Here is a 21,469-nt window from a genome sequence, read left to right on the forward strand (position 1 = left end):
GCTTTGTGCTGGCAAGGCCACATGCAGGCTTCTAAAGTTCCACTTTCTGGCCTGTTTGGCCACCACAAAAATGACGAGACTAATTGACAAATTAGTTGCCTTTGTCAATCCTATAATCAAAGGCAACTAATTTGTAACAATGATCTAATTAATACTCATCCAGTGTTCCAAGACAGGGTACATTAAGTAAGTCAGAGGTACAAGATCCACCCCAGTCTAGGCCTGCTCGCCTCCCCAGCGTTACAGTCCATTAATCCTCTAGAGTTAACTGCAAACCGGGTGCCTACTCAGATCTCTCCCCCACCACACCCCGAAGGCTCAACCCCAGTGTTCATGCTGTCTTCCCTCTCAGCTCCCGCCAGCTGTCTCCGCCATGCCTTGCGTGGGCGTGATGCCATGCGGCGGTAGGAACTACAAGGAAAACAGAGGGTTAGGGGATACCGTTGGGAGGTCGGCGGGAACTGCAATTTTAGATATTTTGGTCAGGAGAACCTCTCCCGTGGTAAACATCTGAGCAGATTCCTGCGGGAAGGGTGGGAGCGAGCCACCGGCTCTCTGGGGAACAGCGGTCTAGACCGAGGCAATTAGTGAGTGAGTGGGTCCATCCCTTGCCAGGAAAGAGAAAGCAGAGTGTGAAAAATCGTGCTGGAACGAAGGAATCGTTAGCAGTGTCAGGCTTTACCTTAACCTTGGCACCTAGGTTACACCAGCCGGGACCAGTTCAGGACCCGGGACCTGACCGGACTAGGCAGCTTTAGGCAAGGATCCTGTCGCCTTAAATGTGGTCATGACCCTACAGGTACAGCCTCCTCCTCCTCCTCTTCCTCCCGCCGCCTATTCTGTGACGCCGAACGCTCAGAAGAGCCCAAGCCTCGGTCCCAATGCCTCCTCACCTCCTCCAGGCCCCGAATCCCTCAGGGCTCCGCCCCTTGCCTCCTGAACCCTCTGATTCCGGCCCTAATCCACTCCGCCCCGCCCCGCCCCGCCCCAGTCATGGGAGTGGCCCCGCCCCTACGGCCGAGACCCCGCCCCTCCGTGCTGTATATTTAAGAAGCTGAGCGTCAAGAATTGGTCAGAGTCGGAGACCTGAGTTCCTAATTGGTTATGGTGTACTGCCTGCTTCCCGCAGAGCGGCATGACCCGGAAGTGATTCCTGAAGCGCCGGCCGCGTGGATTAGTACTTTGGGCACTCGGTTGCCGCGGTCGCTGCCATGACCAAAATAAAGGCAGATCCAGACGGGCCGGAGGCTCAGGCGGACGCGTGCTGCGGAGAGCGCACTTACCATGAGCTGCTGGTGAATCTGAACCCCATCGCCCAGCCTCTGGCTTCTCGCCGCCTCACGCGGAAGCTCTACAAATGCATCAAGAAAGGTGCGGCGGGACTTTCCTGGTGGTCCAATGGTTAAGACTCTGCGCTTCCAGTGGAGGGGGCATGGGTTCGACCCCTAGGTGGGGAAGTTACGCAAGCCGCGTGGCGTCTTCAAAAAAAAAAAGAAAAAAAAAAAGGTACGGGTGGACGCCGGGGTGAGTCGGGACAGGGCGCGGGTGGCGGGCGGAGGTCCCCTCGACCGATTCTTCTGTCGTTGCAGCCGTAAAGCAGAAGCAGATTCGGCGCGGGGTGAAGGAAGTTCAGAAATTTATCAACAAAGGCGAGAAAGGGTAAGAACCCCCTCCCGCCAGATTTTGCATTTCTAAACGATGACGAAGGTATCCCTGCTACTTAGTAGGTAGTCGGTAAAAGAGCTATGACTCCCCCTCATGTGCAGAAGGTAAATTCCCTTCCGTACAAATGCTGATACATCACTTACACGAGCGCAAAGGGACAACATGGGGAAAGTGAATTCCAGGGGAAGCGAATCGTATAAGCCAGCTCACTTAGGGTAGATCCCAGCTTCATTCATTCAGCGACTATTTACTCACTCCTCTTTTTCAGGCACTATACTATGGCGAGACAATGACAGTAATCAAATACACACAAAATTACAAGAGTCATAGGTAACCATAAAGGAAAAGTACAGGGTGCAGTGAGAATGACTTCATTATCCTACATCTTTTCTTTCTGGCATTTATCAGAACCTGAAATTTATTTGCATTTTTATTCCCTGTATCTCCCACTAGGGCCAGAAAGTAGGCTCTTTGAGAATAGGAAAAAGCCTCTCACTGCTTTACTTTCAGAAGTGTCTGGTACATTGTAGGTGCTCCAGAGATAAATAATGCTGGGGGGATTTGATGCTCTATGGAGTCTGACCTAGGTGGGGTAGCTGAGGTCTGAAGATATAGGAATTAGTTTGTGGGCTGGCGGGGGAGGGGAGACATTCTGCCAGAAGAAAGTGGATTTCAGGGCAGGAGAGGGTAGTAGTGGACAGAAGTGCTAACGTCGCATGGGGTTTTTGTAAGCCATGGTAAGTTTAGTTTTTGTACTCAGAGCTTTGGAGGCCACTGAGGGTTAAAGCCAGAGAGTGACATAATTATGTTTACACCTTAAGATTTTTCTGGCAACTTTGGAAAGGATCAGAGGTGGAAGAATAGATGGGGAAATTGAGATAGGAGGCTACTGTGGCATAGAAGAGGCGAGGGCAATTTTTGATTGGGTTAGTGATGGCGAGATGGAATGAATTAAAGTGGATGGATGAGAGGACTTTCCGATACGGAGTGAAGAGGTGTGGATTCCAGGCGAATGGACAGAGGGCACACTCACTGAAATAGTGAATAGTGGAGGGAGCCGGGTTTGTATGGGAAGATCATGAGTTTGGTTTTAGACAAGTTTCTGAGGTGCCTTTTAGACATATGAACCGTCTCCCTAGCAGAAATGTCAAACAGGCAAGTGGCTATAAGGGTTTGCAGTTTGGGAGAGGATCAGGCTGGAGAGAATAGATTTGGGAGTTGTCAACACATAGTTGGTGCTTGAAGCCTTGGTTATGGATGGGGTCAGCTGGGGAGAAAGTACTGACAGGGCAGCCAAGGACCAGGCTGTGGGAACAGCAGCATTTAAAGGCTACTGAGGAATTCCCTGGCGGTCCAGCAGTTAGGACTCCATGCTTCCACTGCAGGGGGCCCAGGGTTCGATCCCTGGTTGGGGAACTAAGATCCCTCAAGCCGTGCGGCACGGCCAATAAAATAAAATAAAGGCTACTCAAAGGAAGAGGAGCCTGCAGAGGAGGAGAGTATATGAGGCAAAAGGAAAACTAGGAGTGTGGATGCAGTGCTTTGAACCAAGAGCTTTTTCCTTGTGTTTTCCTCTCACTCCCCACGGGAACAGACTCTTCCCTCTGTGTCATCAGGGCTGCTGAGGCCCTTGTCCCAGAACCCCAACACTTTGCCAGCTAAGAGCCCTAGCTGGGGATTCTCTGGCAAGCTTTCATTGGATCTGGTTCCCTGTCACTCTTGGGAATGATCCTGGAAGCACTCAAGGCCCTTAAATGTGACTAGTTTTTCTAGCCGTCTTGTCTGCCCCATCCCCATCCTGGACTCCAAAGCCATCCCTGGCTCCCCAGCGATAGCCAGCCCCTGTGTATCTGGTATCCTTCTGATTCTCTTGACCTTAAATGCTTTCCCTGTCTCCAGCCCCTCCACGGGCTGCCTGACATGTTCATCATTCAGCTTTCCTCTCAAGTATCATTTCCTGATTCATTTTTTGATCTTCCAAGGAGAGCTGAGCTCTTACTCCTTGGCATCTCTCTCATACCTCATCTGTCCCAGCACGATATGCTTTGTCACACTTGGTGGCATTTACTTGTTGCCAAGCAATAGAGATTACCTCCCCAGAGGAATGGCACTCACCAAACCAACCTGCATGAATTTCTAAAGGTTGGGAGACACACATTAATAATTGGACTCTTTGAGGTCATGGGGCATTTTACCCATCTCTGTACCCCCAAGGCCCAGCTCAGAGGCAACACTTACGACTGAAAGAGGGAACAAGCAAGCTGGAAATGACAGTGGTTTCTCTTATTTCAGGATCATGGTTTTGGCAGGAGACACATTACCCATTGAGGTATACTGCCATCTCCCAGTTATGTGTGAAGATCGGAATTTGCCGTACGTCTATATCCCCTCTAAGACGGTAAGGAGCACGTGTGCCCGATCTTGGTCAGCACAGGAGGGAGGGTGTCTGGGATCAGGTATGTGGCAGCAGGCCATAGTGGGAAGGAGCATGAGCTTTGGAGTTAAGACACGCCTGGATGGATTCTTGGCTCTGCTGCTTCCTAGACGAGGGACTGCACGTAAGTTACCTCTCTGCACTTCCATTTCTTTCTTGTAAAATGGGAATCCCCTTCTCCATGGACTATGGGAATGAAACAGAAGGTGAACTTGGATATGTAAGTCCTATTAGGTGGGTACAGTTTCAGAGGGGATGTTCTAGGGACCTGAAGCTGTCCTTACCCTTACACAGCAGAGGCCAGGTCTGGGGTCCAGGGAGTGGGGGATGGCAGGAACCTGGAAAGCATAGGCACTGCCCAAGGGGACAGCCCCTGCTGGGCTGGAGCCCTTTCACAGTTGCCATGTGAAACTGTAGGCCCAGTGTTGCTGGACCACAACTCGAAAGTTTGCTGAGTTTAAATGGTGTCAAAATGTTAACATTGACTGACTAGCACATGTCTTAACATTGACACTAGCACTAGTCTGTGGGCTGGATTAGGCTGGTGGATCATCAGTTTGTGACTCCCTGGTATACAGGTTGTGCGGCCTTCTTTCCAAACAGCCCTTCTATTTCCTTCTCTGCAGGACCTGGGTGCAGCCGCCGGCTCTAAGCGCCCCACCTGTGTGATAATGGTCAAGCCCCATGAGGAATACCAGGAGGCCTATGATGAGTGCCTGGAGGAGGTACAGGCCCTGCCCCCGCCCATGTGAAGGACTTAGGCAGCAACCTGGGCACCTGCTCCAGAAGCTGTTGCATTGGCAGCGCACCAGCTGGCAGCCATCCTGCTGCCCACATTCATGGCATCTCTGTGGTACCCTGAGGCACGTGTTCTTCCCAGGTGGCTCCAACAGCTACTTCACGGCAGCAAAGCCAGCATCTTCTCCATCAGTGCTATTTTCTGTTGAGCTTCAATGAAGATGACGTGGGAGAAGTAAATGCTAAAACTAAAATGTGCTGAGTCTGTGGGTGTTTTTTTAAGCAGCAGCTACTGGTGGGGCTGAAGAGTTGGTGGGGAGGAAAGAGCAGAAGCAGCCTTTCTCCTCAGAGGACCCGAGGACTTCAAGAATGTTCAGTGCTAGTGCTTGGCCACCAGAGCCAGTGCTAGACTCAAGCTGAGAACGGACCCTAGTGCCCACCCTGAGCTTTCCACTCCCGCTTCCAGAGTAGCTGGGAGCTGCAGGGCGAGCCAGCTGAGCCCAGGCCCCACTTCACCTAAGCCTGTAGCTCCTATGTCGGGGACACCCCCATTCCTCTTTTCTTTTTCCCCAAGAGACTTAAATGCCACTGGGAAGCTGACAGAAGCAATGTACCCACCCACACAGTAAATTTTAAATAGGTATATGAAGTTAATTGCAGAACCCCAGGCCATCTCTCCTGCTTGGCATAATGGCCCCATAACCTAATCCCTTCAAACATTTTAGACTTATGGTGCCTTCCTGTTTTCAAAGGCCCAGCACAGGACCCAGTACACACAGCAGCCAAGCTTCAGGCACCCCGGAATAAACTGGAAGGACCTTGGGCTTGAGGGTTGGATCTGGTTTAAACTCCAAGCTCTCTTCTGGATAAGCTGTGAGCCTTTTTGGGCAAGTCATTTCATCTTCCTACATCCCTTCACACTCATCTCTAATAAGGAGGTAATACGATTTTATATGTGTATATGTAAAAGCACCTTGCCCGGGGTCTGCCATCTCCTAGCTTTTTCTCCCAATCAGATGCAGGTTGGGTTCTTTCGACTGGGCTCTGTGGCTGCCATGCTCCCAACCAGCAGCAATAGTTAGGCCATGCCCAGTACCTGTGCGCAGTGGGCACGTGGTAATTCTTTGCCAGTGAAGCTAAAGGTGGGCAAAGTAAGGAGAAGGCCTGTGAATATATTTGCTCAAAGTTATAAAACAACGGCATTCAGTTCTATCCCAGACTATTTACAGTGGGAAATTGATGCATACAGTTGTGAGGCTGTACAGTGGGAGGAATGGACACAAGCCTTGGTGTGGCAGTAAGAGACCTGGCTGAGGGCAGGATGGAGGACATCTGCTGTGCCCGCCAAGTCCTTTGCTTCTCTGTCAGTTGCTACTAAGTCAACAGCAAATATAATGAAGGGGAGACAGAGCAGGAGTACAGAGGCCAGAGTCTCCCTGCCCTCAGAGCCAAGGAGCCAGCTGCCGGATGTAGGCTGCTTCATCTCCCTCCTTGGTCTCTGCCACAGGGCCACTCCAGCCCCTGCCTGTGGTGGCACTCCTCAGCCAGTTGCTCTGAAATGAACCACAGTCCACAGAAGCCAACCACCCCCACAGAGACAGACCAAGGCTCATGGGTGAAAAACCTCTTTCAGCAAAGTTCCTCCCAGGCAGGAATCAGAATATGATGCGTTTCCCATCTGCTGGGTTCTGCTCCATGGGACAGTAGGGACACTTCAGCCTACAAAGGGAGGAGAACCAAGAATGTCTCAGGGGGCCAGCCAGCAGAAGGATAAAGCCAAGGTGGAGCAGAGCACATGGAACTTACTTTCCACCGTTAATGAGCTTGTTGAGTGCATCTCGGGAGATGACATGGCCACAAATGAGCTTGATGGGAGGGTTGGAATCCGACGTCTGCTGGCGGAGGATGGGGCACGCGAACACTGAGTGGTACCAGCACTTCATACCTAGTTCGATCTCAATCTGGGGAGGCCAGCAGAGGTGTGAGTCCCACTTCCCGTGGCGGCTGTCCTCCCCAGCGCCTCCTGCTGTACCTCCCCCTGCCAGGCCTCACCGGTAACTCATCCTTGTGACTCCAGACCCCGGTGCACTGCCTCTGCTCGATCACAGCTTTAATGTTCATCAGCACTGGCAGCGCCACACAGCCAGAGGCAAAGCTGCAGAACAAAGAGCAGGGGCTGGAGTGACCCTGACCAAGAACCCAGCAGACAGACAGAAGGACCAGCACATTGTTGGAATGTGACTTGGGACAAGGTTTCAAAGTGGCACTTGATCAAACCGGTACTTAAAAATCTCTCAGGTAACGCATAAAGCCACATATGTAGTCATGCGTCCAACTCTAAAAAGTCATTCTAATGCACCCCAAATTTGAGAATCTATAATAAACACAAAAGGAAAATCCAGGGGACAGATAATCTGTTCATCCCAAGCACTGATAAGTCCTTGGTGTGACAGGGACAATGATGTTTGGAAGGGCCCCAACCTGCCTGTCTACCCCATTCCGTTGTCACAGTGCACCTCTGTAACTGCAGTCAACCAGGGCACTTAGATACGGGAAAAAGCAGATTCAGTCCTCACAAGGATTGGGCGGTGGGTGGGGAGCCGACTGGCTGGAGCCTTGGGTACCAAACACCTACAACACGCAGGGCAGTTGTGCGCAACAGAACCATCCTAAGGCACCGGTGTTCCCACTGGGAAAGACTGTTCTATAACCAGAGTCTGTGGTAACGAATTGGAGGGTGGAGCCTATCACAGTGGGGCAAGGCGTGAGATTCCACAGCCAGCCTAAATAAAATACACCACTGTGGTGCGGTATGTGGTGGGGTCAGGTCCAGGTGACCTTTAGTCCCTGTGAGGCCCTAGGAGCCTGTTTTCTCATGTAAAATGAGGATAACAGTACCTCTAACTCCTTGGTTCGTTGTGAAGCCATGAGAAGAATATTAACTATAAAGGAGTCTTCTGAGTGAAAGCTCTCAGCACATGTGACTCAGCCACTCAAGTCTCCCTGAAGGGAAGTCGTGTTTGAGAGATGAGGTGGCAAGAAGGCCAGGCTGTCAGAGGGTCTTGTGATAATCCAGGGGTGAGGTGCAGGAGACACAGACCTCATTCAAGAGACCTTATAAAATGGGAACCTTGGGCTTCCCTGGTGGCGCAGTGGTTGGGAGTCCGCCTGCCGATGCAGGGGACACGGGTTCGTGCCCGGATCTGGGAGGATCCCACATGCCACGGAGCGGCTGGGCCCATGAGCCATGGCCGCTGAGCCTGCGCGTCCGGAGCCTGTGCTCCGCAACGGGAGAGGTCACAGCAGTGAGAGACCCACGTACCACAAAAAAAAAAAAAAAAAAAAAATGGGAACCTTGACCCTGCCATTGACCTTATGGTGATCCCAGGCCACAACTCTTTCTAAATCTGTTTCTCCAACTGTAGAAAGAAAGGTAATTCCTATCTGGAAGAATGACTAAGACAGCCAGTTTAGGTCTGTGAAGGCACCAAGCAGCATCCCTGGACGTGGCAGGCAGGGCCTTGGCAAATTGGGTTTCCCTCAACCCTCCCACTTGTGCTGCCCCTACAGGGCTGGCTGTACCTGACGCTGAGGGGTGACTCCACAGAAAGGCCCAACAGGGAACAAGCATCGCGCGTAAAGGTCTCACAGATCTCGGCCCAATGGCTGTTGTCCAGGAGGTGGCAGTAGGGTGACTTCTCCAAGCCCAGCCGCAGGTATACCAGACTGCCCATCATCACCTGGATCTCTACAAGGCAAGGGGGAATCAGGGTACAAGGAGGCAGCCTTTTCCCAGGGTTCCGCGTCCAGCCCTGTGGTGGCAGGGCTGCAGAGGCAGTATGAGCCCCATGGCTGCCAGGCCCGAGACCTGACAAAATGGGGGTTAAAATGCCCTCTGGCAAAACCAGTTTTCCCTATAATCCAGTGAGGAAGTGGGGTCTCAGGCCTGCTTCTGTGGCAATCATGACCCCACAGCATGAGGTAGGGAGGGGTTTCAGTTTCCTTCCCATCCTTTCAGCTGCATCAAGGAGCGAGCTCAGGCCAGCGCTCATGTCTCTATTCTCCAACACTAGCTAATCCCCCCACCCCCCGCCTTTTTTTTTTTTTGGCCACACCTTGCGGCATGAGGGATCTTAGTTCCCTGACCAGGGATCAAACCCATGCCCCATGCAATGAAAGTGTGAAGTCCTAACCACTGGACTCCAAGGGAATTCCCTAATCTCCCTTTTTAAAAAGCTTTCAGGAGGCAGCAGTATCTAGCTAAGATTTCATAACATTGCTGGGTTTTCATGTTGTTTATCTCTAAATAAAATGTGAAGTAATAAATGTGAGGGGAGCTAAAGAAAAAAGTTACTAGTAGTCGGGTGGTTACTAATTGTGAACATCTGGAAGGTGAGGCTCAAACAACTGAGGTTTGGAATTCCTACTGTGAGGCAGAGCAGCATGAGGGCACGCGTGTCGTGGGCAGGCCTGGTGAGCTCTGGGTGGGGGTGTGGCACGTGGCTGGGGACCAGAGGTGGTGTGAGATGAAGCTAGGAGGGTATGGCAGAGGCGGTGAGGAAGGGCCTTGAGTTTGTAGTTCACCTGGGCAACAGCTGGGGAAGGGTTCCGGTAACATGCAGCCCCACGTGGGGCAGGGATGGGCAATCCCGGACGTGATGTCCGCCAGAGCCCAGCACTGCCCACCCTGGAACTCGGGGCACATACCCCGCTGGTGAAGCCGAGCAAAGGGCTGGAAGTGCCGGGCGTAGCTGAGGGCCTCCAGCTGCTTCTCAGGACCACCTGCCAGGAGGCGGATGAAGTGCAGTCGGTGCAGCTTGAACTCCAGGGAGCTGTTGAGCTCGAGCAGACGCTGCCTGTGGGAGACGGCCCATCTGGGAAGAAAGGGGCCAGCTGAGTGTGGAGCTGGTGGGGCGAGAGAAGGGGCCCTGGAAAAGCCTCCAAGAGCCTAAGTGAGGCCCGTGAGACAGAGCTGGAGACGTGTCAAGTATGCTGAGTGAGGTGAAGAGCACAGACAAGCCCTGTCCCCCACGGGCCCACCCAAGGGCCAACATACTCCAATGCTGGCCCCAGGTCTTGTTCATGCAGAGCTTCCAGGATTCGATTCAACTCCAGGAAAGGCTGCTTGAAATCCAAATCCACATTCAGTGTTGATTCCTAGAGGGAGAGAGAACAATTCACCACTGGAGGACAGCGTTTCCAAAATTCTCTGCTCTACACCTAATAAAACCTCATCCACCAAAGACGAGCTAGAGAGGGCCAGGTTTTACATGAGGAGCCATGGTCTCTTGCCAGGCACCTGGACCCCTCTTATTCCCAGTTCAGTTCTGGGAGGCTGAGTGCTACATGCTGGCCTCCCAGAGAGCAGACTGCAAACCCCACCCCACCTGCTGGGGTACTGGAGACCCACACTGAGTAGCATGGAGAGGAAATTATTCCTTTTCAATCCCCCTAATTACATTAAGGGAAAGTATCCTTTATTTTCACTTCTAAGTGTGTCTTTAACACCTAACAAGTGCTACTTCGTCATTTTACTAATCTTCCTTTTTAAGAAAGGGATTACCAGGCACTCAGACCTCTGGCTGGCAACCAACTCTACCTAGAAATTAATAACTTCACTTTTCATTGTATACATATATTTTTTATATTTTAAATTTTATTTTATTTATTTTATTTGTGGCTGCGTTGGGTCTGTTGCTGCACGCGGGCTTTTCTCTACTTGAGGCGAGCAGGGGCTACTCTTGGTTGTGGTGCGCGGGCTTCTCATTGCCGCTTCTCTTTTTGCAGAGCAGAGGCTCTAGGTGCGCGAGCTTCAGTAGTTGTGGCATGCAGGCTCAGTAGTTGTGCCTCACGGACTCTAGAGCACAGGCTCAGTAGTTGTGGCGCACGGGCTTAGTTGCTCCGCAGCATGTGGGATCTTCCCGGACCAGGGCTTGAACCCATGTCCCCTGCACTGGCAGGCGGATTCTTAACCACTGCGCCACCAGGGAAGCACGGGCCCAGCCGCTCTGCGGCATGTGGGATCTTCCCGGACCGGGCACAAACCCGCATCCCCTACATCGGCAGGCGGACCCTCAACCACTGCACCACCAGGGAAGCCCCATTGTATATATTTTTATAGCTACTCTCTTTTTATATCAGGGGCACTGATTTCTAAAATTTATTTAAAGAAGCAACAAAAGCAAAAAATAAAAAGCAGGACTACATCAAACTAAATTAAAAGCTTCTGCACAGCAAAGGAAACCATCAACAAAATGAAAAGGCAACCTACCAAACGGGAGAAAATATTTGCAAATTGTGTATCTGATAAGGGACTAATATCCAAAATATATAAAAACTCATATAACTCAATAGCAAAAAAAAAAACCCTTAAAAAATGGAGAGAAGATCTGAATAGACATTTTTCCAAAGGAGACATCAAAATGACCAACAGGCACATGAAAAGATTCTCTACCTCAATCATCAGGGCAGAGCAATGCAAATCAACATCACAGTGAGCCATCACCTTGCACTTGTTAGAATGGTTATTATCAAAAAGATAAGAAATAACAAGTGTTGGCAAGGATGTGGAGAAAAAGGAAACTTCGTGCACCTTTGGTGGGAATGTAGATTGGTGCAGCCACTATGGATAACAGTATGGCTCAAAAGATTAAAAATAGAGCTACCATATGATCCAGCAATTCCACTTCTGGGTACTTATCCAAAGAAAATAAAAACACTAACTTGAAAAGATATCTGCACCCCCATATTCATCACAGGATTATTTACAATAGCCAAGATAAGGAAACAACGTAAGTGCCCATCAATGGATGAATGGATAAAGAAGATGGTGTGTGTGTGTGTGTGTGTGTGTGTGTGTGTGTAATGAAATATTATTCAGCCATTAAAAAAGTAGGAAAATCCTATCCTTTGTGGTAACATGGATGGACCATTATACTAAATGAAATATGTCAGACAGAGAAAGACAAATACCATATGAACTCATATGTGGAATCTAAAAAAGTTTTTTTTAAGAAAACCAAGCTCATAAATACAGAGAACAGATTGGTGGTTACCAGAGGTGCAGGGTAGGGTGTGGGAGAAATGGGTGAACTGTTTTTGTTTTTTTTTAGTTTTAATAAATTAAATACAATTTTTAAAATAGCTATTAACCCATTTAAGGAAAGAATGCATCAACAGAAAGGAGCTGGTCTACAATGGAAGCAAAGTTAAGGGGCGATCTTAGAAGAAACATTGGACTTCCCATGTGCAGTCCAGAGGGGAGGATGCCCTGCCAGGCCAACTGTCCACTGGAAACAGGTCTCTGGGAAGAGGTATCCCTATCAGACAATCAGAGCTGATGACATACATATTTGAGTCATGTAAATAAGCCGACCTGTCTGGATACAAGAAAAAAATAATAACGGGGTCCTAATATAAAGAAAACTACCAAGTAGAAAGCAGAACAGGAAGGTACCAGTGCCTTCCCAGCGGGCTCGTTACCTGGCACAGCTCCTCAGCAACACTGAGCATGCCCTGCTGGTACAGGTGCTCCAAGATGGCCATCTGCAGGATCTGCTGCTGCTTCTCCCGAGAGTCCCACACTGCGTCGGAGACTACACCGCAAATCTCAGAGTCAAAGTTCTGACGAGGATAAGAGACAGGGCCCTGTGACTCAGGGTCTCACTTCTCACACTGGCTTCCTGAGAAGCCCTGCTACACACCAGCAGCAGGTGTTCCCGCCCCCAGTCCGGGGCCACCCACATGCTCACCCTGTCAATGGCTTTGCCCACTCGGGAGACACTGCTGTGAATGTCCTTGTGGTCTGAAGCCAGCTTCTGCACGGTGTCTTTTATCTTCCGGCAGCACTGAGACATCACCAGGGAGAGGGTGGCTGAGAGAGGGGTTCCCTGGAGGGCTGCAGAGAAACACTGGCAATGAGTCAGGACACAGAGGAGAAGACCTTGCCCCTGCCTCCTTATTCTAAATGCCAGCATGGAGGCCGGGAAGCAGCCCTGAACTCCAAAGTGAAAGCTTCTACTACAGGTCCTGCCACTTTTTAACTACATGACTTGGAATTGGTCAAGTGGGACAAGCCGGTTCATCTCTCAGAGTCTTCATTTCCTCATCTGCAAAATGGGGGTGATAGCACTGGCCTTGTAGGTTGCTGTGAAATGAAGATGATTTGGCACTTACTGTGGGCAAGTATTTGGTTTTAGCTCATTTAATCCTCACCACCATTCTATGCAGTGGGCACTGTTAGTATCTTGTTCTACAGCTGAGGAAGCTGAGGCAGTAACTTGCCAGATGTCACAGCAGTGATCTGAAGCCCAGGCTCCTCACCACCACCCAGATGGCTCCTTATTATCTTGAGGGAGATACCCTGGGGGAAGGCTTTGAACCATAAAGTATTGTCCCCATGTTAATGCCTCTAATTAACCCAGAGGACACCAGGCAGGCCAGGGTCCTCCAGGGAAGCACAAGGACATTTCTGGCTCAGGATGCCAGGTTTACAGCGGTTTCCACCCCCCATGGCTGGATGAGCCACACGAACTACCAAGAGCACGTGGGGCTCAGAATAGAGAGGGCAGACAGGGCACGGGTCCCTTCCTCCAGCCCATCATCTATGTCCCTTCTTTAGATGGCAGCACCTCGGTTCAGGGAAGAAAACACAACCCAGGGAAGGGAAAGTGACCCAATAGGGCCAGGGAGTGTCTCAAGCTCCGAGACCAGAAGCCCTGGAAGAGAGAAGCATTCTGCCAGGTTGCTAAACAAACAAAAGTGAACTGGAGTTGCTGGAGCACCATGGCCACCTCAGGGGAGCACTACTCTGAGAATGAAGCCAGTGTAGATTGAAGGTATCACATGAGCACTTAGATCCAACTGGGCTGGACCTTTCAGTTACCTGAATCTATAAATGCAGCAACCATACCCCCTTTGTTTGTTTAAGCTAGTCTGAACTAGGTTTCTGTCACCTGTAACTGAATGAGTCCTGACAAATACAAACAGGAGGTGGTGGCTGGGCCTACTCCTACTAGGATGGCTATAACCAAAAAGACAGGTGATAATAAGTGTTGGTGAGGATGTGAGGAAATTGGAACCCTCATACATTGCTGGTGGGAATATAAAATGTTGCAGGTACTTTGGAAAACAGTGTGCCAAACAGTGTGCACACAAAACAGTGTGCCAACATTTTCTTCAAAAAGTTGAACAGAGGGCTTCCCTGGTGGCGCAGTGGTTGAGAGTCTGCCTGCCGATGCAGGGGACACGGGTTCGTGCCCCCATCCGGGAGGATCCCACGTGCTGCGGAGTGGCTGGGCCCGTGAGCCGTGGCTGCTGGGCCTGCGCGTCTGGAGCCTGTGCTCCGCAATGGGAGAGGCCACAGCAGTGAGAGGCCCGCGTACCGCCAAAAAAAAAAAAAAAAAAAAAAGTTGAACAGAGAGTTACCATATGACCCAGCACATAAAAAAAGAATGAAGTACATGGTACAATAGGGATGAACCTTGAAAACACGCTAAGTGAAAGAATATAAAAGGCCACGTATTATATGATTCCATTTATATGAACTGTCCAGAATAGGTAAGTCCATAGAGAGAAAGTAGATTAGTGGTTGCCAGGGGCTGGGGGAGAAGGAGAAATGGAGTGATTATTAATGGGTGGGGGATTCTTTTTAGAGAGATGAAAATGTTCTGTAGTTGGATAGTGGTAAAGACTGTACAATTCTGGAAATATACTAAAAACCCACTAAATTGTACACTTTAAAAGGGTGAATTTTAATGTGAATTATAGCTCAATCAAAAAAAAAGGACATAGGAACTAGGGGTTACCTCTGGTCAAATCTAAGACAATTTGATCATCAAAATAAATAATAACGGTAATGGATTATAACCCATTGAATAATATAAGAATTTATGGGTATGAACTTGGAAGGAAGGAAGGAAAGAAGGAAAGGGGGAAGGAAGGAAGAAAGAAGGAAGGGAAAGCTCCTTTCTTATAGTTAAATGCCAACTAATAAGTGTATAGGGAATGATAGACCAGGAAAAATCACCCATGTTGCAACTAACTTTGTAATGATTGGTTCACGCAAGAATCATCAATGAATGCTAAAACCAGTGGGCAGAGTCTGATAAAGCACAGGAAATTTATATAGTCTCAAAGTACCTCCCCACAAATTACTTATTGATTAACTCTAAAGAAAGAAATATTAACCTTAGGGTGTAGGAACCTGGCAGACACCATCTTAACCAAAGATCTTGATCAAAGTTAACATCACCCATAATGGAACAAGCTGATACCTTGTGCCTCCTGATGTGATGCACTGAGAAACACATCAGTTCTGAAGTACTCTTGCCCAAAATGCAAAAAAATAATAAGGAAATAGCAAACAAATCCAAATCGAGAGACGTTCTGCAAAATCACTGGCTTTAATGTTTCCAAAATGTCAATGTCATGAAAGGCAAAGGCAGGTGGAGGAAATGTCCCAGACTTAAAAAACTAAAGATTAGACACAAGAAACTACGTGCAATGCTTGATCTTGGATTGGATCCTGGACTGGAAAATAAAATTTAAATGTTTTACAAAAATTATTGGATAGTGGCAAATTGAAATATGAGCTATATTCATTAGGTCATAATATTAATGTCTAACTTCTTGATTTTAATAATTATACTGTACTTACGTAAAAGAATGCCCTTGATCTTAGGACATACACACCAAAGGCTTAGCTGTGTGATATCTGCAGCTTACTTTCTAATGGTTTTTAAAGTAAGAATATGCAAGAAGACTGATAAAGCAAATATGGCAACATACTAGCAGTTGGTGAATCTTGGTGAAGGGTATATATGAGCTCTTTATACTGTTCTTAGGACTTTTCTGTAAACTTGAAATTATCTTAAAGTGTCTTAAAGATTCAAAATAGAAAAGCAAATTGAAAACAAAACGTAAATGAAAATAATCTCAGGTAAATTAATAATTTGTTGGGCTTTTTGAAATAGCTCAGAGACTTCCATTGTTCCCCTTCGAAGAGGCCTAGGGATCCATGTATCAATGCCCTAACCATCGTCCTTCCAGAACCCTATTATCAAGCAGCCTTGGGGTCTCCTAGGCCCCAAGGGAGGCAGATGTGGGGCTCTAGTGGGGGGACACCCACCTGCGCTGGCCAGCTCAGCCCGCAGCTGGCCCACGTAGTGCAGCAGCTCCTCCAGGCTCTGCTCACAGTGCTGCCCATAGGTCAGGAACTTCTGCAGGACCTTGTCCACCTCTCTCTCCACACTTGCACACTGCTCCATGGCAGCCACTGTGTCAGGCCCCACCTGGGCCAGAGGGGCACAGTGAGGAGGGCTCCCAGATCCCACCTCACCATTCCCATATCATATATCAACGCTTAGAAATTCCCAGCTTAACATATCTGTACACAGCTTCCATCACTTCCAGCCAGGGTGCCCATTGGAGGTGCAGGTAGGCATGAGGACGGGTCTTCTGAATCATGGTGAGAAAATTACTCTGTTTTCAACTCTTCTCATTAGAATCCTTGTTCATCTCTCTTTTTAATTTTTTTTGGCTGTGCCACAGCATGCAGGGATCTTAGCTCCCCGACCAGGGATCGAACCCATGACCCCTGCAGTGGAATCGCGGAGTCTTAACCACTAGACCACCAGGAAATTCCCCTCATCTCTTTTTTAATCGGAAAAGAGAGCAGGCCTTGCAGAGCCCTCAGCAGGCAATACTATCTATGCTATCTAAGTAGAAATCCATACATACATCGCATATTCTAATGTTTCATGTATTTTCATATGTTCATTATGGCCACCTCTTCACTTAGTGGACTTGGTTTTCCATGTACTATAGTGATAGAAGCCATGAAGGCAGTCCTTGAATGGCTGATGCTTGAAAGCACAGCCTATGGAACAAATGCTGACCACAATGGCCTGAGAGGCCTTGCCCACCACTCCTACCTCAGCCTCCCTGCCACTTGCCCACAGACAGGCAGCTCATATTCCCTTGTTCCTTCACAGCTCCGTGCCTTGGTATGCTCTCCATCACCCCTCACTTCCTGGACTACTTGAGAATCTGGCCCATCCTTTCCAAGGCAGCTAAGAGGTCATCTCCTTCTGCAGCTGTCCCTAGCCTGCTCTCACCTGGCTCCCTCCACTCTCACTTGGCACCCTTCTATTTCAGTTTTGATCACTGGGTAACGATCTGTTTGAGGGCTTGCCTCCCCCACTAGACTAGAACATCTCTTGTTGTAAAACTCTTCCTCCTTATGGTACCATTGAAGAAAGTTGACTTTTCTTGTCCCACCTTTCCTACCACTAAGGTCCCATTCCTAAGTCCCTTCAACGCTGGGCCACTGCTCCCCTCCATTTCAGAGCAGCCTTTGACACTGAACACATGGACAATCCTTAAAATGTTGGTGATAGAGTTGATTTCGCTCCCCATCTTTCCATCTATGGGATTTAAAGTGAGAGGGCTCTGTCAAATGCATCTCTCAAACGTTCAAATCTAGCCAGTTGTTCATTCTCTCAAAGAAGGGTACAGAGTAACGTCACAAAGAGAATTCTGTGTCCAAAGTGACCATCGGGATTCTCCCAGTCTCACCAGCCTCTCTTCCCATTCCCACCAGTACTGTTAGCCCTGGCCCCATCATCTTGGCCCAACCTGTAGCCATTATCTCCTTATCAGACAGGGGATGAGTAATGGAGAAATGGTACCCAGGGCCTTGAGATGTATTTATGCCCTCCCTCCTATGGTTGACACTATCACAGTAGAATTTGTTAATCATGGTGTCTAGAAGACATGCCCCCCTCTTCATGCTGCCTGAGGAAATACCCTATAACTGGAATATGAACCACTACAGGCAAAATATAACAGGGGTACCTGTTGGAAATAATATAATAATAATTATTGCTATGAATAGTTAATATTTTATAGGGGCTTATTATGTGACAGGTGCTGTTCTAATGACTTGGCATGCATTAATTCACTTAATTCTTACAAAAGCACTATGAGGTAGGTACAATTATTAGACCTACTTTACGGATGAGAAAATGAAACTCAGATGAAATAAATTGCTCAAGGTTACATAGCTGGGAGGTAGAGGACCTGGAACTGAAGCTGGGCAGTCTGGCTCCAGGCTCCAGAGCCCTTCTCTGAAGCACAGTCCTCTCTGGACCAGCTTAACAGGCCACCATCTCACCAGGAAAGGAAAGCAGCCAATATTTGTGGTTGGAATGAGTGTACAGCAATGATTAATGATGACAAGAAACAGGAAAGTAACCACAGAGCCTGTGAGATGATCAGCTAGGAAAGATGGCAGTACAAAAGAATGTTTGCCAAGAGTGGGAACCAGAATCACAATTTACTGAAAATAAACACAGCTCAAGAAAGGTTACAACCTCACCAAGGTCAAACACTATGGCCCTGTCAGACATCAACTAATACCAGGGTTATCAAAGGGAAGCCCAAGTCAGCATCTTGAAATTGTATTAAAAAGCTGAGGGAGGAGATGGGTACAAGAATTTTCATCCCAGTGCTGTGTTGTGGCAGGGAGTTTGAGACAACCCAGGGGCCTACGGGAAGTGATAAGTCAAGTAAAATGTGGGAGATGCACCTATGGAAACCTGGGTAGCACTGAGAAACCATGTTCCAGATATACCCACAGCAACATCAGTAAGATCCCAAAACATGGTACTGAAGGGAAAAAAAAGAAACAAAATGAAGTCCAGGCAGAATACCACTTATGTTTTTAAAAAATATATGCATACAACCAAGGACACACGCAAATAAAAGGATATGTACCAAACACATCAGAGTGGTTTGCTGCAGTTGGGTGGGGGGAGAGGGAATGGGGAAAATGGGGATAAAAGGGAATATGTAAATAAATGCAAAGGAGAAAAAGGGCCTGTGTGGACCAGTTAAATGTACACTGAACTGATAAATGTGATTACCTCAATAAATTTTTTTTTTATAAAATAAACGAGATGGGAAAACAGAACTGCTTGCAGGTATTCCATCCGAAAAGCCCAAGAGGCCAATTCGGCCTGTCCAGGGTTAGCCGCTCTCCCTTAATCACAGCCGGTCATCTTCACCAGGCACAAGGATGGATGAGTGTGAGTTTGTCTTCAGGATTAATCCAGGGAGTTTCATTTCCACTATCCTAAGCCCTCCTCCCCAAGGTCTCACATGGACAGAAATTATCTACCAGGGTGATCACCCCAATACAACACATCAGATCCTGTCACCCCTTTGCGCATCACTGCCACGGTTTGACATAACATGCCCTTTGCAATTGTACATTCACTTCCTTTGCCCAAGCTATTCCTGTGTATAGAGTGCCCTCCATGCTTCTCTGCACGGAGAACACAAGATGCTGTTTAATCATGAAGCCCATGAAGCTCTCAATGAAATCTCCCTGCCTCCTCCTCTGCTTCACAAACCAAACCTCTGTCAAGGGCGCCTATACCACACACATCTGAGTTCTCAGCACTGCGGCACAGTAAACTGCCTATTCACACGTCTGTCTCCCCGCACTAGACTGAGCTGCTCAGGGCTGGAGTCCAATCTCATCCTCTGTCCCCTCAGTGCCCAGCCCAGGGCCTAGTCCACAGGGGGTACATCCATTTCCTAACTAGGGGGCCCTGAGCTCAAACTTGTCTCAGTTGGGCAGGAAGAGACATGAGTGAAATACTGAAATCCCCACCAAGGCATGCATAGGGGTTTTGTCCCCAGTCTTCGACATCCTAACACAAGAGGGCCCCTTCTGGGGCCAGGGGAGAAGAAGGGAAGTTTGTATAAATCACAGAAAGGTCCCCTTTGCCTGACACAGAACTGGACAGCCTCCACCGACCCAACACTTAATCTTTTCACCCCCCATCTCTATCCAGTCTTCACCTGACACATCACTCCTCTGCTTAAAACCCAATAGATTTCCATATACTCAGAATAAGTATGGGAGATGGGTCTACAAGGCTCTATGTGAGTCAACTCCCAACCACCTCTCCAACTTCATCTCCTACCACTCTCTTCCTTAATGGCCATATTCCAACCACACTAGTTTTCTTAATATTTCTTGAACATCAGTTTATTTCTACCTCAGGGCTTTTTCCCTCTGCCTGAACACTCTTTCAGATCTCCCTATGACTGGGTCCTTGTTAGGGTTTCAAACGCATTTCTTCAGAGATGCTCTCCTAGACCACAGTATCTAATGCTGCCCCCTCTGCCCCACCCCGTACCTATTAGTCTATCATATCACCCTGTTCCTTTTCTTCATTGCACATCTTTATTTCAAGTTTCAAATCATTCTTCTGTCATTAACCAAACATGGAAGGAGGAAAAAGCCCACCAATCTTCTTGGACTACAGCCCTTGCTGGGAGTTTCACCTGCATTAGCATGCATATTACTGGCAAACTCCTACTAATCCTTCAAAAGACCTTAGTCGAATGCCCTGCCTGGCTCCCACGTCCGCAACGGGTTACCTCCGGCTCGGCAGGGTCGCAATAGGACGGGACGTGTGAGTTCGAGCCACTCCCCAGGTAGGGGCGGCTCCCCGAAGGGTCTCTGAGAATGTAGGAGTCCAACTCCCGGCCCTGGCCGACGTCTGAGGAGAAAACAAACCCAAGGGCGGACTGGTGAGGGGTCTTAGTCCCGAGGCTTTACAGAAGACCCGGGGCCTGGGAGCCTGCGTAGCCGAGCAGCCGCCCACCGCGCTCCGCCCTGTGACCGCACCTCCCGGCAGGGAAGCCAGCCGGCTCTCACCTGGTACCGCAGCCCGGGCCCTCGTTTCCGGCGCCGCTGTCAACGGAACCGGAACCTGCGACAGTTGCTCCGAGGCTCCGGATTCGCCCACTCGCGGCTCCGCGGAGGGGTGGCCGAGCCTCCCCCTCCTGCGCACGAATGGAGTCGCCCGCAGGGTCAGGGCGGCAGCTGGAAACCGCACCTCCGACCGTCGGGGGGCTGCGCCCGGGCTCCCCCGGGAGCCCGAGGCCGCCGGCCCGGCCCCGACTCTGCACGTCTGATGGGAGGAATCGGAGCGACCCACTCGCTGGCTAGCGGGGGTGCGCGCGGCGGCTCCGCGCTCAGAAGCCCTGGACCAGCAATAACTGTGCCTCCCCCGGTCCGCGCCCTCCCACCCTCATTCAAAGTAAAGACAATACCGAACAACACAATGCATGTAAGGTCCAACAGTTAGGCTTTCCCGCGATGGCTCCTTGATGCCCTTTTTGAAACATCAAATGATGTTTAAAAGAGAAGTCCCCTTTTTTCTACCCCAGCCCTGCTGCTCTCCTAAGTCCATACTTAATTAACACACTGGGCAATTAAGTTCTGCTGCGAGGTACTCGGCCCTGCCCTGCTGCCCTAAATTGGTCGCTCTCCTTCCAGAACGGAGGGGAGACAGGGGTTGCACAACCGCCCTAAGGAGGAAGGGTAAGGGTTAGGAAGGAGGTGAGAGGAGATGGTGACCCCAAGCCCAGGCCAGGGCTGAGTTCACGACCCTCCAAGGCCCCCTTGCTCTGCAGGGAAGGGGCAGAGAAGCCTCCCGCCCCCTCCTCAGTCTTCAGGGACTTGGACTAGAAACAGCCCAAGAAAAAAGACTCGGTCTCTTTTCCCCTGACTTTAGCTTCCTTCCAGGGCCAGTCTCATTCCAGGGCATCTTA

The 21,469-nt window shown here is 49.4% G+C and overlaps 2 protein-coding genes across 5 annotated transcripts; one reads left to right on the forward strand and one right to left on the reverse strand.

The window, feature by feature from the left end:
• The first annotated feature begins 1,074 nt into the window (after positions 1–1,074).
• Positions 1,075–5,095, forward strand: NHP2 (NHP2 ribonucleoprotein). 2 transcript variants are annotated; one of them, XM_032628043.1, is made up of 4 exons: positions 1,075–1,371; positions 1,590–1,659; positions 3,958–4,063; positions 4,726–5,095. In XM_032628043.1, exons 1-4 carry the CDS (start codon positions 1,212–1,214, stop codon positions 4,849–4,851), a joined length of 462 nt encoding a protein of 153 aa, XP_032483934.1. In that variant the 5' UTR covers positions 1,075–1,211; the 3' UTR covers positions 4,852–5,095. The 2 variants fall into 2 exon arrangements, with proteins under 2 accessions (XP_032483934.1, XP_032483933.1); XM_032628042.1 differs by having other exon boundaries at positions 3,958–5,091.
• On the reverse strand, positions 1,893–20,845 carry RMND5B (required for meiotic nuclear division 5 homolog B). Of its 3 annotated transcripts, XM_032628039.1 has the most exons (11): positions 20,571–20,845; positions 20,291–20,412; positions 15,966–16,128; positions 12,589–12,734; positions 12,320–12,460; positions 9,894–9,994; positions 9,545–9,711; positions 8,420–8,585; positions 6,890–6,992; positions 6,644–6,798; positions 1,893–6,556 (listed from the first exon to the last, which is right to left on the reverse strand). In XM_032628039.1, the coding sequence occupies exons 3-11, from the start codon at positions 16,102–16,104 to the stop codon at positions 6,493–6,495; spliced, it is 1,182 nt and encodes a 393-aa protein (XP_032483930.1). In that variant the 5' UTR covers positions 16,105–16,128; positions 20,291–20,412; positions 20,571–20,845; the 3' UTR covers positions 1,893–6,492. The 3 variants fall into 3 exon arrangements, with proteins under 3 accessions (XP_032483930.1, XP_032483932.1, XP_032483931.1); XM_032628041.1 differs by lacking the exon at positions 15,966–16,128 and having other exon boundaries at positions 5,990–6,556; positions 20,571–20,764; XM_032628040.1 differs by lacking the exon at positions 20,291–20,412 and having other exon boundaries at positions 5,990–6,556; positions 20,571–20,605.
• Positions 20,846–21,469: the final 624 nt, after the last annotated feature.

This window comes from Phocoena sinus, chromosome 3, assembly GCF_008692025.1.
Source record: "Phocoena sinus isolate mPhoSin1 chromosome 3, mPhoSin1.pri, whole genome shotgun sequence".
NCBI classification, from domain to species: Eukaryota; Metazoa; Chordata; class Mammalia; order Artiodactyla; family Phocoenidae; genus Phocoena; species Phocoena sinus.

Excerpts from the sequence above, each read along its gene's own strand:
- NHP2 (XM_032628042.1), top strand. The coding sequence starts at position 1,212 with ATGACCAAAATAAAGGCAGATCCAGACGGGCCGGAGGCTCAGGCGGAC. Across the intron at positions 1,372-1,589 it reads CTACAAATGCATCAAGAAAG|CCGTAAAGCAGAAGCAGATT; the intron begins GTGCGGCGGGAC and ends CTGTCGTTGCAG. Across the intron at positions 1,660-3,957 it reads ATCAACAAAGGCGAGAAAGG|GATCATGGTTTTGGCAGGAG; the intron begins GTAAGAACCCCC and ends CTCTTATTTCAG.
- RMND5B (XM_032628039.1), bottom strand. The coding sequence starts at position 16,104 with ATGGAGCAGTGTGCAAGTGTGGAGAGAGAGGTGGACAAGGTCCTGCAG. Across the intron at positions 9,712-9,893 it reads GACCTGGGGCCAGCATTGGA|ATGGGCCGTCTCCCACAGGC; the intron begins GTATGTTGGCCC and ends CTTTCTTCCCAG. Across the intron at positions 6,557-6,643 it reads AAGCTCATTAACGGTGGAAA|GCTGAAGTGTCCCTACTGTC; the intron begins GTAAGTTCCATG and ends CTCCCTTTGTAG.